Source organism: Pseudonaja textilis, chromosome 1 (assembly GCF_049901715.1).
Source record: "Pseudonaja textilis isolate UNSWEBS1 chromosome 1, rPseTex1.2, whole genome shotgun sequence".
NCBI classification, from domain to species: domain Eukaryota; kingdom Metazoa; phylum Chordata; class Lepidosauria; order Squamata; family Elapidae; genus Pseudonaja; species Pseudonaja textilis.
This window is the reverse complement of record NC_141990.1, coordinates 154,045,590-154,062,207: the sequence shown is the minus strand read 5'-3', so window position 1 is coordinate 154,062,207 and position 16,618 is coordinate 154,045,590. Positions and strand designations below refer to the sequence as shown.

The following is a 16,618-nucleotide window of genomic DNA, read 5'->3' as shown; positions in this document are numbered from 1 at the left end:
ACAAAGCCGTTCTTCCTGTCTAAGGATGAAAGGGTGGCAGTCAAGTTCTTTTTCTTAGCTGGATTATGTAATTGGGGCATGTCATGGATGATTTTCAGAGTTAGAGTCCTATTAAATGCTTTCCATGTTATGCAAAGTTACACTTTTATATCAATTCATTATGATTAATGAATATTGCATTTTCACTTCTCTAGTTTGATGATTGAAAAAGAATTTGCCTTCTTAAAACAAATATAGTGATTATAAAGCTTTGAATAACTTTTAACACAAGGAAAAATAATAAATCAGCAGAAATGCTCAGAAAAAAAATGTGAAAAGGGTCAGGCTCATGAAACTCCTTTGTTGTGGTTTAAAAAAAAGATGTTAAACACACACATATCCCTATATGTTGATCTTAATCTTATTTTTCTTCAGTGATATTTCAGGAGATCAATCATCTCACCAAGTGCACTGACAATTTGTCACATTCTAATTCACCTTCACAAGCCATAGTTGAATTTTGGGCTAAAATAACGTCAGTCACTGCATCTGCGGCAAGTACAAAAAGGACCCCCTAATGGCAGCCATTTTTATTTGCTTCTTAAGATCCAAAGACTGCTGAAAGAACAAATGGATAAAGTTGAGGATTGGAGGGGCTTGATTTTCTTGTTCCTGTGAAATGAAACTTTAGTTCTTTTTTTCCTTCTTCCCCTTAAAAGCAGAAATCTGTGAGGGGGGCTGCTGCTATGTCAAAGCCATTGGGATGCCACTGCTGATCACTTTAATTACAAGGACTAAAGAGGATAAAATTAAAAGTAGCACCATTGAAGCAGTGGAAGAAAGCTTGCCGAGATGCCGGTGAACTGTGAAATATAAAAATTGCATACAAATACATTTTTAAGACGGAAACAAGGAATTACATTATTTATTCTTGAAGAGTTTGTCCTTAAATAGTAGAAAGTTTTCCCTACTAAGCATCAGTATAGCAGAAATAGAGATCATTGTGAAATATACCAGAAAGAAGAATAAGATAAACTTTTTAGTGTGCTACCTTTGTGAAATATGGCAGGTCATGGATTTATTTAATTTTTTTTATTTCTATCAATGTGCCATTTCAAACTTTCACTGAAGATAACATTAGGGCTATCAGATATCAGGAGAACACTAGAGGGCAGCAAAGAGTTTCCTATGTCTGTGTGCTACCATCCAGTGTTCTTCTGGGTTTTTGCAACTCAAATTTGATAACTCAATATATGCAACCAACTCAGAGAGAGGAAAAATTTGGTTTGCCAGGGTTACCCTCTTTTAAGACTGCAGGGTTTATCTTGACACATCATAGCAGGAGGGTTTCTTAAGGGTTGAAAATTAAAAATTGTTTTTTTGTGATGGATTGGGGGTAACTTCTTAACTTTAAACTGAACTATGTTTTATGGCAAATCCCTTTTTTTCTTTATTTATCAAATTTATATTTCCCCCCCTTCCTTTAAGGGAATGTAGACATGAGCTTGGAGATGGAACATAGAATTATAGAGTTGGAAGGGACCTTGGAGGTCTTCTAGTCCAGTGGTCTCCAACCGGTGAACTGCAGCCCACTGGTGGGCCATGAGAAAATTTTGGTGGGCCACAGAGAAATCTCACTTCCAGAGTACTCCCCCACAAGCAATTAATCCAGGCTGTGCAGAAACACAAGGCTGTACCACCCACATGGCCTGTGGGAACCCTCCCCACCCACTCACTCCTGCCAGGAGATTTAGATTAGCTAGGAAGCAGGAAATGGTTGGATTGCTTGCTTTTTAGCTAGTCTTTAGATCTTTGGCTCTGCTTTTAAGCACAGCCGAACCTCCCTTAGGACTGAAGGTTCTATTATCAGTGCAGACTCATGGCAAGCAAATTTGAGAAATTGAGCTAGCTGATGGCAGATCACTGAATGATTCTGTGAGCAACTCAATCTGCCTGCTTTGCCTGATTTTGGGTAAAAGTTGCTCTTTTTTAAATAAAAAAATTAATATTTACATACATGGTGTGTTGTGAGTTAATTTTATGAATTTGCTTGCTCACAAATTTTATGCGACAGACTGAGCTAGCCAATGGCAGATAGATTTCTGAATGAATCTGTGATTCTGTGAGCAACTCAATCTGCCTGACTGCTTTGCCTGATTTTGGGTAAAAGTTGCTCTTTTTTTATTAAAAAAAATCAATATTTATATAAATATTTATAATATTTACATACAAGCCATGCCCAGCCAGTCACATGACCACCAAGCCACACCCACAAATTAGGACACACCCACAGAACCAGTTAGTGGTCCCTTTAAAATTATGAGATTGATGGTCCCTGAGGTCCAAAATTATTTAAAATTATGAGATTGATGGTCCCTGAGGTCCAAAAGTTTGGTAACCCCTGTCCTAGTCCAGCCTCCTGCTCAAGCACAAACCCTATACCATTTCAGATAAATGATTGTCCACTTTGTTTTTGAAAGCTCAAGTGGTGGAGCATTCTGAAGGCAAGTTGTTCCATTAGCTCTCATCATTAGGAAATTTCTCCTTAGTTCTAGCTTGCTTCTCTTCTTGGTTAGTTTCCATCCTTTGTTTCTTGTCTTGCCTTTTGTTGCTTTAGAAAATAGTTTGCCTCCATCTTTGTAGGAACCCCTCAAATATTGGAACGCTGCTATCATGTCTCCTCTAGTCCTTTTCATTAAATGAGACTTGCCCAATTCCGTTAACTGTTTAACTGTTCTTCGTATATTTTAGCCTCCAGCCTCCTAATCTTTTTTGTTGCTCTTCTCTTCATTCTTTCCAAAGTCTCAACATCTTTTTATATTGTGGATGCAGTATTATTCCAAGTATGATCTTACTAAGGCTTTGTAAAGTGATACTGGAACTTCACATGATCTTGATTCTATCCCTCTATAAATACAGTTTAGGATTACATTGGCTTTCTTGGCTGCTGCCGCACATTACTGGCTCATAGTTAAGTGATTGTCCACTAGGACTCCAGGATACCTCTCACAGGTGCTTTTTCTTGCCTGACTGTAAAACCTTACTTAAATTATTATGTTGAATTATTACATTGAATTTCATTTTGTTAGAGAGAGCCAGTGTTCGAGTCTGTCAAAATCCTTTTGGACCTTGAGCTTGTCTTCTGGTGCATTGGCTATTTCAGACAGCTTAGTGTCATCTGCAAATTTGATGAGTTCCCCTTCTATTCCCTCATCTAGATTGTTTTATGTTAGGTGGATGCTTGTCAACCTAACATTTGGTAAAATGGAACCTGGATTGTGACATTATTGCACTGTATATTCTCCTGCCTCCTGACTGTCAGTTGTAGGGATTATATAACAAAATGTCCTCACTTCAGGTTACTGCTAAACTAGAGGTTACCATTAATATGGGAGGGAAGAGAGTTAGAATCCTACTCTCAGCTCTGTAATGATTAGATCATAAGTCTGGTTTAGCATCTTTCAAACTTCATTTTTTATTCCCCTTGCAGAAAGTAGCTGCCATGAGCAGTCAGGATTAAAATTTATTAAACAAATAAACAAGCTAATCTATTCCACATATTTAAGAAATTGTGGCCCATAGGGCTACATTGCAAGGCATCTATTTATCTTGCCCAACCAATATAATTATAATCCACAGTTGGGGGCAGGTTTCACTAAATTTTGAGAACAAAGTTTGTTTTGCAAGAGGACACTTCCCATGATCGGTGATCAAAAATAAGAGAGAGCATTTTCATTGAGAAAAACATGATCTATTTTCCAACATACTTCTCTTTACAGTGGGATTTTGCAAAATTCATAGGAACCAAGTTGCTGCTACATAATCATCCTTTGCACATTTTGTCATCAGTTTAGGAATTTTTGCGATTTTTTTTCTGAATATCACCTTATGCTTATGCTTATGTTTTAATATTAAAAGATAACAATTACAATGTTCAAAGTGAGTTATGTATATTGTTGAAGTTAGTATTTATTCCCAACTTTTCATTTTCTAAAATTAACAAATGTAGACACATTAGAAACCCTTAGCATAGATATACCTTTTAAATTTCAGTCTTTATTGCAGATATTGGGAGTTGTGGTAGAGCATTTTGATTTAGTTTATTGTATTCAACAGGGATAAATAGAGAAGATGGAACTATTATTGTCTCTGCCTTTGAGTTGGGAGCAGCAAGTGGGGCGGGTATGGAGGGGATGAAAGCAAATTTGCAATTCTGCTGGAGAGCTCCAAGGCCTAGGCAAAATTGTGTCTATGGCATTAGGACATTAGTAGAAAAGTAAATTGAGACAATCTGATAGGGAAGCAAAATTCTGTCAATCAGGCTCAAGATACTGTGCTGTGTCCATATACTTTGTTTACTGTAGGGTTTTATGAGTTGTAACCTGCCCATGCAGGCTGTTAATGAGGCTAAATCTTGCTGCTTGAGGATTGAATTACAGCACACCTCTGGGCTAATGGTTATAAACAGAAAGTCCCATTAGGGCTGCTTTCTGATTCATTCATTTGCATTTTTCCTATTGTATCAAAAACAATGATAAGTAAATAGCTACAAACAAACAATTTACATGAAATGGATAAAATGTGCCTAATTAGTATTTTGTGCTTGTTTTATTAATGATTGTTTAAGCTAAATAGAACTCTGTTGCAGGACTCTTTACAAGCAATGCCAAAGTATTGCTAATTCAGTCTCTCTTACTATAAGTGGGAGTGGGGGAGCACTGTTGTTGGGGTCCTAAAGATATTCATTCAAAGTATTTTAGGATGCAAGTTAATTGTAACTTTATTTACAAGTTCAACTTTTGTGGGATAATATTCATTGAAAACTCTAGCTATTTGTTATGCTCGGGGGAGATTTTCATAGTGCATCTTACTTTATTATATAATTATCTGACATTTAATTAGTTAAATTTGTCATTTTATAATAAGAAATTTTCCTGTAGCTTTCCTGCAGTGACAAGACCGTCTATTTCTCCTTTCTCTGCTTTTCTTTAGACCACAATCATCCTTTCTTGCAAACCTGCTTTTGTGCTTTTCATATTACATCGGAACACTAATATATCTCTCTACAAACACATACTATTCTTAGATAATTAAAGTCATTTTTTATATAATTTTGAAGAGAACCGAAACAAATGTGTCTTCCTTTGAAATAAAAACACAACTATCCATATCCACTCTTGGTGATCTGCAGTATTGGTTGAATCTAAAACTTCTATTTCTCTATCAGTCATTCTCCTTAGTTTGGCTTTTTTAAGCAAAACTACATTGTATGTCATTGTTTTCTTGAGGGAAGGATATTTTTTACTGTGTAAATTACACCAAAGATACGTGTAAGTTTATTTATTCATTAGATTTATATGGCTGCCCAACTTACATATGATGACTTCAAGTACATGAATATTGTAGACAAGTGTTTTAGTACACATTTGAGTACTAATTCTTCATCTTCCTGGATTAACAGAGTGCATTATGCTAGAAATATGGATAGACAGAAGAAACACAATTTTGTCAAGAAAGAAAACCTCCTACGCACAATTAAATACTGTAAAATTCACTGACAATAAGAATTAGTAAGAATTGACATGGAAAATATTGTTACTAATGAGTTCTAGTGGTAGATAGCTAGCAGGAATTATTGGGGGAGATTTTATTTTAATAATTTGGTTAAATTGTTTGTGATTTAAGTTTTCAGTCTAGCAATGTATGAGAAGTCTTTCATTTGCTCAAAAAGTTAATCTTCTTGGTTGTATTACTTCATTTCTTCTTAATTGTAGAGCTACTTTGAATATGACATTCAGTATGAAGAACATTTAAAATCTGAAAAAATCATGGCAATCAACCAGAGCAGTCAGAGCCACATACTGAGAGATTTTTTTTTCTACCTCTGTGCAGTGAACAGCCACAGTGTAGGGAAGAAGCTCATTTCCTCATCTTTTTGCATGGCAAGGATAAAATCATCATTGCTCCCAGGTCTTGAACTGAAATTAAAAACAGGTCAATTCTCCACTCATCTTTAGTAGCAGGTTGTAGTTAGATACATAAGCATACATACACACAGAGAAAGAGGATAAAATAATTTGGAAAATAAAAATTTCAGTTTAATATATTTTCACTCTTTAGCAGTACTATTCAGATAGTCAAACCCTTAATTTTTAAGGCTTCTGTCATTCACATTCTTTCTTGGAGTCCCAATAAATTGAACGGTAGTTAAAAAGATTTCTGTCTTTGAAAAACAGTTCAAAAGCTACAACTGATCTAGAATACAACAACTTAATAGCCGAACACGCTATTGCAGTAAAATATTTATTTTGTAACCGCTGCCCTGGTATTTAATTTGAGAACCCATTCATTGTGCTAGTTACTACTTATAAAGCTCTACATAGAATAGTGCTGGGCTGGATCTGGCATGATCTGATATAGCATATATAAAGAGAGGACAAGACAGAGAGTTGGTTAGAAGGCAAGCTTTCTTGGCAATAGTCCTGAAATTGTGGTACATGCAGCAACTCCCTGAGGTGTGTTCGATCAGCCTGCTCATTGCATTCCAAAAGATGCTGAATGCTCAGTAAGCATTCATATTAATCTAATTGGAACAGGTTGCCCATTTAAAGTGGTTTTCATTTGCTTTAACTAGGGGAGAGGGGAGGTCATGGGAATATTTTGGTTTCACATTGATGATTGACATTATGTTCAAGTTTTTACTTTGAAAACAGTCTCAAGTCTATTCCAATGTGGAGTAAAGGAGATGCCTGAATAACACTTATATAGCATAAACTGGTTTTGTGTAAAATTCTCCATGCTGCTTTTCAGACTTGTTTCAAACATTTAACTACACTGGGATGAGGTACATCATACAGTTTTATTATTTGACTAAGTTGTTATATCAGTGATGGTTGAAAGAGAATCAGCTTTCTTTATCTAACAAAAGAATTGAGGAAAACTTTGTGAATTTCTGAAATATGCATATTATATTTTATGTCAAATACAGTAGTAATTAGCTTTACCATTTTTTAATTCTTCTTCCATGGGTTCCAAAGCAATATTCTTTTTAAAAAGCAGATGTTTAAATATGTCATTAAATCATAACTGAATGGTGTAAAAGAAACATATGAGGTTTCATATGTTCTCTAAGTATCCTTTTTGTGGCTTCACAAGGCCCTCTCGTTAGACCACAATTGACCAAAATCAGCCAAATAATTTCACATCATTTTGAGGTGTTCGGAGCCTGCAATGTAATTGTACTGCTAGGGAAAGTTGTTTCCCAGATTATGTTTTTATGAATTTTATTATTTTAATGATTTTTAATGTTTTGTAATTATTTTTGGTGGTGGTAGTGGTGGGTTTTTTTGTTGTGGGTATGGTTTTTTTTTTTTTTCATTTTTCTGCTTTTCACCCTGTAAGCCACCCAGAGTCACCTATCAGATGGATAGCTATATAAATTTATTAAATAAATACACTTTTATCAAACTTGTATGTTCTTAAATTATTTTACTTAAAAACTTTTTTTTTCAAAAATAACATGATACTTAAATGTTCCCAATGTTTATGTGCAAAGGAAATAATTCCTCCTTCCTAAAACAGAAAAACACTGTGTATTTCAATTTTATTTCAAAAACAAAGTATTTCAATAGATAGTTGAGCTCTCTGAAGGAAATGGAGTTTCTTTCTGGTATTCCGGTAGAAATGTAATTACAGGATTTTCTTTTGCATGTGAACATTCTGAGATTAGCAAAACTTAAACATTTCATGCTAAGTTGAAGCCACAAATTGTGTCAGTCTCACATTTTATAGCTTTAAAGTACACTGGTTCGTTTTTTAAAAACTGAGAAATTATTTCGGGGAAAGGGGGCTGATTCATGGATGGCTCTAAAGAGTGTGTTGTTGACATCCAACTGATATGAAGCTTCCTATGTATAATATGGGCCAAGCACCATGCTGTAAACCATTTACTATCATGATGATCAGATTGAGAATGAAATTGCATTTTGGTCAATTACTGAGCTGGCAACTGTTCAATATATCTTAGCAGCAAGATGAAGAGCGGCGTCGGCAGCTGAGAGAGAGAGCTCGTCAGCTAATAGCAGAAGCTCGATCTGGAGTGAAGATGTCAGAACTTTCTAGTTACAATGAAATGGCTGCAGAAAAGTTGAAAGAAAGGTCAAAGGCATCTGGAGGTGAGCTAAGGACTTTGTACCTTATTCCTATGGCAACCCAGAAATCTGAGGAAAACCTTTTTGGAATTTGATTTTATTCAGACTTCAGAGTAATTGTTCACCAGGAAAACATGTCTATACATTTTGTGCTATATTTCCTAAGTTTGCACAATCAAAGGAATATTCTTCTCTTGGCTCAGCTGAATATAGTTACGATATTTGCATTTTCCCTATTGTTTTATGTGAGCATACATGAGGTATATAGTAAAATGATCTCTAGAAAGAGTATATCAGTGATCCAAGCTTAGACCCAAACAGGTGTACTGATGATTTCACTTACCTGTTTATCCCATTCTTTCCTGCTCAGCAGCTCTCAAAATTCATCTTCACAATAAATTCTATTAGTTTATTATTAAATGTATTTAGCAAATAAGTGCATAAAATAATTTTAGGAAATAGTACTTTTAATATTTTATTGCAATGATGGTTTGTCCTAAATAGGAAATGAAATAGTGTCTTTTGCAGAGATTCAGATCTATGAATTTTGGAACGAGATAATAAAAAGTAGATGCAGTAGTTAATTTTATTTGTTTCCATAGAGCCATTCATGGCTTGTCCGAAATATCTGAATTAATTGCAGGGACAAGATCATGTTTGACATAATACTAGCATAGTTTCCAAGAAATTTGGCAATCAAAATTATATGCACAAGATATTATTGATTCTGATCAGACCATACCACATCAATAACATTGGATTGCCTTAATTCCCATCTCTTTTACAATGTTCAGTTCTGTTTCTTTTACAAATATCTGTCATTTTGTGAGAACGCTTTCCAAATAGTTTCCAACTTCCAAATTTGCTTCTGGGCCAGCACAATATGGACTTCTCACATCTGATATAGTGAAAGTTTATTGCATTGCACAGTTTTGAGCAAAATTCTGTCTTGTCACCCTTTTTACTGGCAAGGCAAATAAATGATATTTACTCCTTCCTTTTCTGTGGAAACTCCACCCAAAGAAGCCTCCAGTTTTCTGGAGTGTATTTCCCTTGGGACCTAAACAGCTGGAGGGACAAGAGAGAATTGCTGAAGATTGCATTCTTCGTATTCTATTAAGAGAAGGCTTTCATTAATTTATTATTGTGTGCCCATTGCCATGAGCAGGGATACAGCCCTCCCAACAAGTTTCTGGCTCTGGATAATCCCACCTTTTTCCGAAAGAAAGATGCTGCAAAGATTAAGCAAAACCAGCTTTTGTCTGCACAGGAAAAGACAGGGAGACATCTCATCCTGCATATGTCTGCACAGAGAAAAGTACGTCATGCAGGAGGAGCAAAGCTTGTCTTTTTTATCATGCATGGGCTGACTTTCTCCACATAGGAGGGGGACAGGGACACATTCCTCCTCTTTTCTTTCTAAAGAGAGAAATCAGGTGATGCCACAGGACATTGATTTCTACCAATGGGGCAAAGCTGCTGTTCCTCAATGCTGTTCTCTGGACATCTTTCAGCATGTAAGTATGTCTGAACTTGAATGTGATCTTCAAACCATTCAGTTCCCCAGCCTTGGCTTTAACCACATTTTTACAGAAGCTGCCCTAACCCACAAGATTTCCTGATGGTACTGATTCAGTAGCATCTCATGCATTGCTTTTAGGTGGTTCAGTGAGTTGGTCAAGCAATCCAAGAACAAATAGTGCAGTGGATCATCGGGGATAAGCAGGAACAAAAGGAGGTAGCACAAATGGATCAGGAAGCAAGACAAAAGGGATTTTTCTAGGTTTTTCAGTCAATGCATTTGATGCTCGACAAGAAACAGTGCATCTAATCAGAAGAAGACCATTAGTGGGGCAGTTAGCAGTTTCCCTGGGTGGTGAGAGTCAGCAAGAACCTTCCTAACAAAAACAACTTCATATATTTGCAGGCGGGAAAGCAACTAAGACATGATTAGAGAGAAAAAGGAAATGGAGTAGCTACACAAATGAACAACTCAAGATCTTAAGCCTGATAGGGCTTTCAGGGCAGACTTCTTCACACTTCTGCTTTCATACATCTCAAGCAGCCAATCTAACTCCCAAGTATTCAGTACAAAGTTTGCAGTCTTTCTTCATACAGCTATTACAAAAGGCTTCCCAATAATTCAGAATCCAAAGCAGCTGCATTTCAAATTCTGTGGAAACTTTCACACATGCAGCTTGAATGTGAGACGCAACCTCCCTGCGGACATTCACAGTTTATGTTCAGATGGTGGGGAAGGGACTAGTCAGCACATACTGTGTCAGGAGCGTGGCTACTCAGCATGGCCTCACTCCCAGTTCATAAACTGCAACAACACATGAATTGACAAATGCTGTTCTTTTCTCTGTGTTGCTTCTTTGGATAACCTTGTATTTGGTGCATACTTCTTCAAATTGCTAGTCCCTACTTGGATGCCTATTGTTGCCAACAAAAATAATCAGAGTTGCCTGCATTATTCTGACTTCAAGATTTTGTACAAATTTCTTTAAGCAAATAATATTTAGAACTTGTTACATGGGCATTTTTTTTCAAAGATGAAACCAATACAGGAAAACTTTTTTCAAATTTTTTACAAATTTAGTTTCAAGGTAACACAGCTGATTGACAGATAGACTTGAAGATCAAACTTTATGTGCTAATTAAGTTCCCAGATAATATTTTTGCTTGCTAATAACAGTGAAGCAAGAATGCTGACCAAAGTATTAGATTTCAACAATATGTTATCAAATTTAATTGGTTATCCTATGATTACAAGCATAAGAACTAGGCTCCTAGGTAAATAATATTCACCTCACCTATGTACTGTTTCCTAGGGTTAGTTCCCACTTACCTATTCCATTTGACATCAAAGTAATGTTGCACAGTACATAAAAGGGATTGGGGAAATCTCTTCATTAAAAAAAATGTTACAGAATTGGAGTTACTTTTCCATGAGGAAGCACTCTATCATATGAGACCTTGGCAGCATAGAATGAACTAGACCCTTGTTAGACAACAATGCTTGGCTTTTCAGATATTTGCTAAGCTGTAAATCTTATCATCCCCCACCTTGAGCATATTTCCTAGCGAAGCTGGGCATTATAATTCAGCAATATTTGGAGATCCATGGTTGTATACCCACATCCTAGACTTTCTTTATCTATGTTCTGTTCTCTAGTCCTAAGAAGAGTAGGTTCTTTAAGCTCCTCTATGCCAAACATATGAGAAAAAATTAAACTAAAGTGAAAGCCCACATAATAAAAGTTGGAACTACAGGTAGTCCTCAATTTGCTATTACAGTTGGGAACAGAATTTTTGCCACAAGTCACTGTGGTTGTAAGTGGAGTCAGAATTCATTTTATGACCATTTCTATAGTGGCTGTTAACCAAATTCGGCTTCTCCAGTGGTTGCTTTTTGCCATAATACTGTAAACAATTATGTGACCATGGAATGCTGCAATCGATCATAAATGCAAGCTAGCATTAGAATTGCAATGACGTGACTGCCAAAGTGATGCAACAGTTGTAAGTACAGTTCATAAGTCACTTTTTGCAAGGTAGTTGTAACTTTGAATTGTCATTAAACAAATAATCATAAGTTGAGGACCACCAGTATTTCATGTGAAGTGTCATTATTATTAAGTCCATGAGAAGGTGTTACCTCTCAAATACATCCTTTTTCATGCATATTTCAAGGAACTTTGGCAGTATTTTGTATCCCTTAGCCATCCAGTGTATTTTCTAACTATCACTGTCTTCATTTGATATATCAAGCACATAGTCAATTCTTCAATTCATAGTCAGGATTCTTTAAGTCATCAGAGACTTTCCATACCAATTTTTTTAAAAAGCGTTTGTCCAGTAAAGTCTCGTGATTGAGAGTCAGTTTGGTCTACCAGTTTGGTTTAAGCCACCAGGCTAGAAAGCAGGAGTCCCACCTTAGCCATGAAAGCCAGCTGGCTGACTTTGGGCCAATCATTCTCTCTCAACCCAACACACCTCAGAGACTTCTTGTTGTGGAGAAAATAGACGGAGGAAGAAGTGGAGGAAATATTCGCTGACTTGAGTTATTTGTAAAACAATAAAAGCAGATACAAATCAATCAATAAAATTACAGTTCAAGAAATCACAGCTAAAGATAAGAATGAGACTCTAATGAGACAGTGCAATGTCAGCCATGTTTTCACATATCTGTCTCTGTTTTTTACATCAAAAGGGGCACAAAGTTATCTCACCTTCCTGACTTTCCTCATGTGAGACACTTTTTTGCAAACCTCTCTGAAGGTAAATTTGGAGGAGAGGAGAAGTTATTTATATTCTTCCTTTTCTCTGAATGTTCAGGATAGTTATGTGAGAATCCCCACTAATTTTACCCCAACAGCAGTCATTCTTTGAATAAGATTGCTCTGAAATGGTTTAATCATGTCAACTATAGAACTCGTGGGAGTTCTATAGTTGAGTAAGAATTTAAGTCTTCCCAAATGCAAATCCAGTGTCCTAACCACTAGACTACAGTGGCTTTCTGCCTCAACTTCTCTTACCCTTGTGACTTTTTAGTTTGTTTATTTTTTAAAAAATCAGAGCTTCCCTCTTTATAATCGGACAGGGCAAATAAATACATGTGAATAAATTATAATCTGTGTCCCCTTTACAAAAAGGATATTCCATGATTTTCCAGCTCAGAGAATCCCAGATACTCTCCAAATTAGAGAATCCCATTGTTTCTGCTTAGGTTTCCCATTTTAGTGCACCTGTAGTATGGCTATTCATTTGACCTTCCCCATCATCTAATTCATAATAGGAAGAGTCTTCCGGCTAGCTGTGGGGAAAGATTTGTAAGGCAACTATTGTAAATAAAAGACTTGGAGAGCTCCTCTCACCACCAACATGTATGGCTGGGCCCACACCTCAGGTCTTCTCACTAGGCCATAAATTATCTGGTCCTTAACTGACAGTTCCACAATTAATCTAACAGGAGCCTTTGGTGTCAAGTTGTCTGATTTTCTAATTATAGAGGTGGCTTGAGCCTTTTGCTTGGGGGAGTGGGGGAACCATTAATCATCAGGTTTCAGCCTTGTAAGGAGGCTTTTGCAATGGTCCTGAAAGGGGAGGAGCACTGTAGTTTCCTCTTGTGTCTAGAGACAAATTGGTCTATAGCAATTAACAACTTCCAGATGGTAGTATTTCAAGTACAGAGTGGCAGTACTAAAACAAACTGGGAAGAGTTCATAATGCTTTGTGCTGGATTCAACAGTTCCTAAATGCCACCCCTGCAAAAACTGACCTAACAGGCAGCATATAAGTTAACAGGCAGCACAGCTCTAAATAGTTTCTATGAAGCTGTTTCTTTTCATATATTATTTATCCTAAGCAAAAGCCAGCAATTCCTCTTCCTGTGTTGAATCATCATTGAAGTACTCAAAGTCCACATAGACAGTATTGATATTGGATGTGTTCTTCATATTTAACAGTGGTCTTTCACTCCTGGCTACACCAGAATGATGGATTTTTTTTTTTCATTTTGCTTATAAAGAGCAACATACAGGTTATTGTGCCTCTGTCCTTGGCCTTGCTATTTAGACAAAAAAGTGTTGATATTGATTGCAGATCTCAGAATACAGGAGATCTTGCTGCTATGTTTACCTTCATGCTATGTTTTAAAAAAATCTCTTCAAAGAAGAGTTCACAATCTTACAGTCAATCTCTCTGTTGGTGAATAAGTTTTATAACTTCTTAAGGCACATCTGTTCCAAATATTGAACTCAAATAGATTTCTTGAAATTCCTTAGTTATTCTAGCCATTCCTTTTAAGTCAGTGAGGCAGATGCTATAGAACAATTGAAGGTTGGAGATCATCTAGTTCAATCCCCTGCCCAGTGCAAGCATCTACTATCCCAGTATCTCTTACAGATGGACATCAGACCCACCCCCCCACCCCCCAGCAAAAGAAGTTTGATCCATTTTCTGCACAGGAGCTCTGCAAGTTGCCAACATGACACAACTTACTCTTCAGTTCTCATGTCAAAGTATATTTGCTAGTTTTCTATAGAATTTAGAGATTTTATTTATAATGCTAGGAGAGATATTATCTTAGCTCCTATACAAACCAACCATATGGTGGAATAAGTGACTCATATAAGTGACTTATATCAGTTTCATAATAACAAGGAAAAAATTACATAATTTCAAAAATATTAGATCCTGGAAGTCAACTTTGTTCCAATTAATATTGCAATTATATAGTCCTTCTTTCTCTTAGTTGTAAATTGCAGTTAACTACCACTGAATGCCCAGCTCCTGGTGACTCTATGAAAGAAATGTCACCATTTTGATCTCTTCCCAGCAAAATTCTATAGCTGTTCTATGATCATTCCATTGTTCTGCTTAAATATGAACATTCGGTTTATAGCTTTTCTTTCAGTTCTACTTTCCATAACCCTGCCAAGTATAGCCATTTTTAATAGCCTAGCCTCATTTCTATCAGCAGGCCAGAAATACTAAATCAGTACTTGCTGATCATCACCTCAAAGGAGAAGACAGTCCTTTTTTGTCTGGGCTGAATGATTGGTTCAAAATACTCTAAGGTATTTTGCAAATCCATAACATGAAGCCAATTGTCTTTTTCTCATACTTTCTCAAAGTTCAGCTTTCACAATGCCTATATTATCATTGGAAGAAACATTGCTACTATTTTGATCTTTGCTGTAATGTAAAATTCTTTCCCCTCACAATCTGGTTTATGTTTGTCATTGTCTAGAAATCTGCCCTAAAATAAATCTCATCTTTTCCTCTGTGTCATTGTCCATCATCACCCGTTCTTGAGCTCAATAAACAAAAAAGTACCAACTTCACTTCTTTACTAAAAACTGTTAAAATTATTAAGATGACCATGGACATTGCCTGTATCTTTTTAATAATTAAAATCACCCTTGATATTTTTTGGGTTTGCCTTTTGTGTTTTCATAATGAATTATGGGAGGTTTACTTTGCTTTCAGCTGATGGAGTGGGATCATCTGCATATCTCAGATTGTTAGTGTCTTAATCTATAGTTTTGATTCTGTCTGTCATCTCTTGCAAACATGCTAATCCTTTAATAGATTTTCAGAACAAGTCCTCATCTATCAGCCCCGCTAAGTAGACAAGACCATGAAATTACTCCGCAGGATGGCTAAAATTACTTTTATTCACATTGGCTGTAATAATAGAATCTTGCAAGTCTGACTGTGCCATATCTTCTTCTTATAGGTCAATAATTAAGGAGGTATCTGTCTGAACTGCTTCCAAATGTTACCTGGATGTACTGGACTTTAAAAATGGTTTAGCCCCTTTTGCCTCGGCAGCAAAGCCTTCATTATTTCTTTCAAAGTCATCTCCCTTACCTCATCTCATTCTCTTGCCTATTCTGAACCACTCTGTTTCTACAAACTCAGCCTTTATAGCAGGTTGTTTTTCCCCCTCCCCACAAAGACTCCACAAAAAAATAATCAGACACACCCATTTATATTAATATATTCTACATTTCTGAATTGTTTTACACAGTTAAAGGGCTTGCTATAATTATTAAGGTAAAAATCACGGTTTGCACATTCTCTTGAAGATCTCTGTTTCAGCAGAACACAAAGACAAATACACACTGACACACTTTTGGGCCACACAGTATTCTCCCATATAAAATGAGTAGCCATATCATAATGACAAAAAAACAGCATTTCACTGTTGCACTACAAGCTCCACCTCTTTGGGGAGTGTGCATGACATCACAAATGCAAAATGTGCAAGATTTCTGTAGTGGCAGTGCAACATTCCTTTTGTCAGACTGCTCCTCATTGATCCTTTCCCAAGGATGCCACTGGCTCTTCACACTTTAACAGCTTCTTCACCTGAAACTCTAAATGGTTTAGCAGATATTTCATCTATACTAGTGCTTTCCTTTTTGACAGCTGGTCTATTAGTCTCATATTTCATTTTTAATGGACATAGTTGTTATATATTGTCTCTATAAATATTTTTTTGTCAATCCATTTTCCAGTCTGTAAAATATTTCAGTTTAGTCTATCTTCTGTGAATCTCATTTTCTCTATTAGATCTCTTCAATGGTTAACCTTAAGTAATTCTACTTTAGCTGTAAATTTTTCTAGGGGTTCTGTCATTTCCTGAAAACCATCTCTCATTTTCTTATTATTTTTCTCTAATTGTTGACATTACTTTCTTTTGTCCTTTCTTAGTTGATAAAGTTTGCTTTTGGCTGTTGTCCATTCTTGTTGCCAGATGCTTTCATCTTCCATCTTTCCTTGACTATCATGATAGTTGTTCTGAAAGCCGCTTGGATCCTTTTTCCTTTGATAATTTTGGGAAAATGTTTTTCTGCTTCAGTTTTCACAATGTTTCTTATCTCTTCCTGTTCTCTTTCTTATAAATTAAGTATACTGAATTTGTTCCTTACATTGATCTCATATATACCCTCTAGGTTAAATCTTGCTGACACACT

General features: G+C 36.1%; 1 protein-coding gene across 4 annotated transcripts in view; it reads left to right on the top strand.

Moving 5' to 3' along the window:
- EHBP1 (EH domain binding protein 1) overlaps positions 1-16,618 on the top strand; it is a 257,453-nt gene that overhangs the window by 169,822 nt on the left and 71,013 nt on the right. For all 4 annotated transcript variants that reach the window (XM_026712825.2, XM_026712823.2, XM_087919329.1 and 1 more), the window contains one exon: positions 8,006-8,153. In XM_026712825.2, the coding sequence (XP_026568610.1) occupies positions 8,006-8,153 (148 nt within the window). The remainder of the gene's footprint in view (positions 1-8,005; positions 8,154-16,618) is intronic.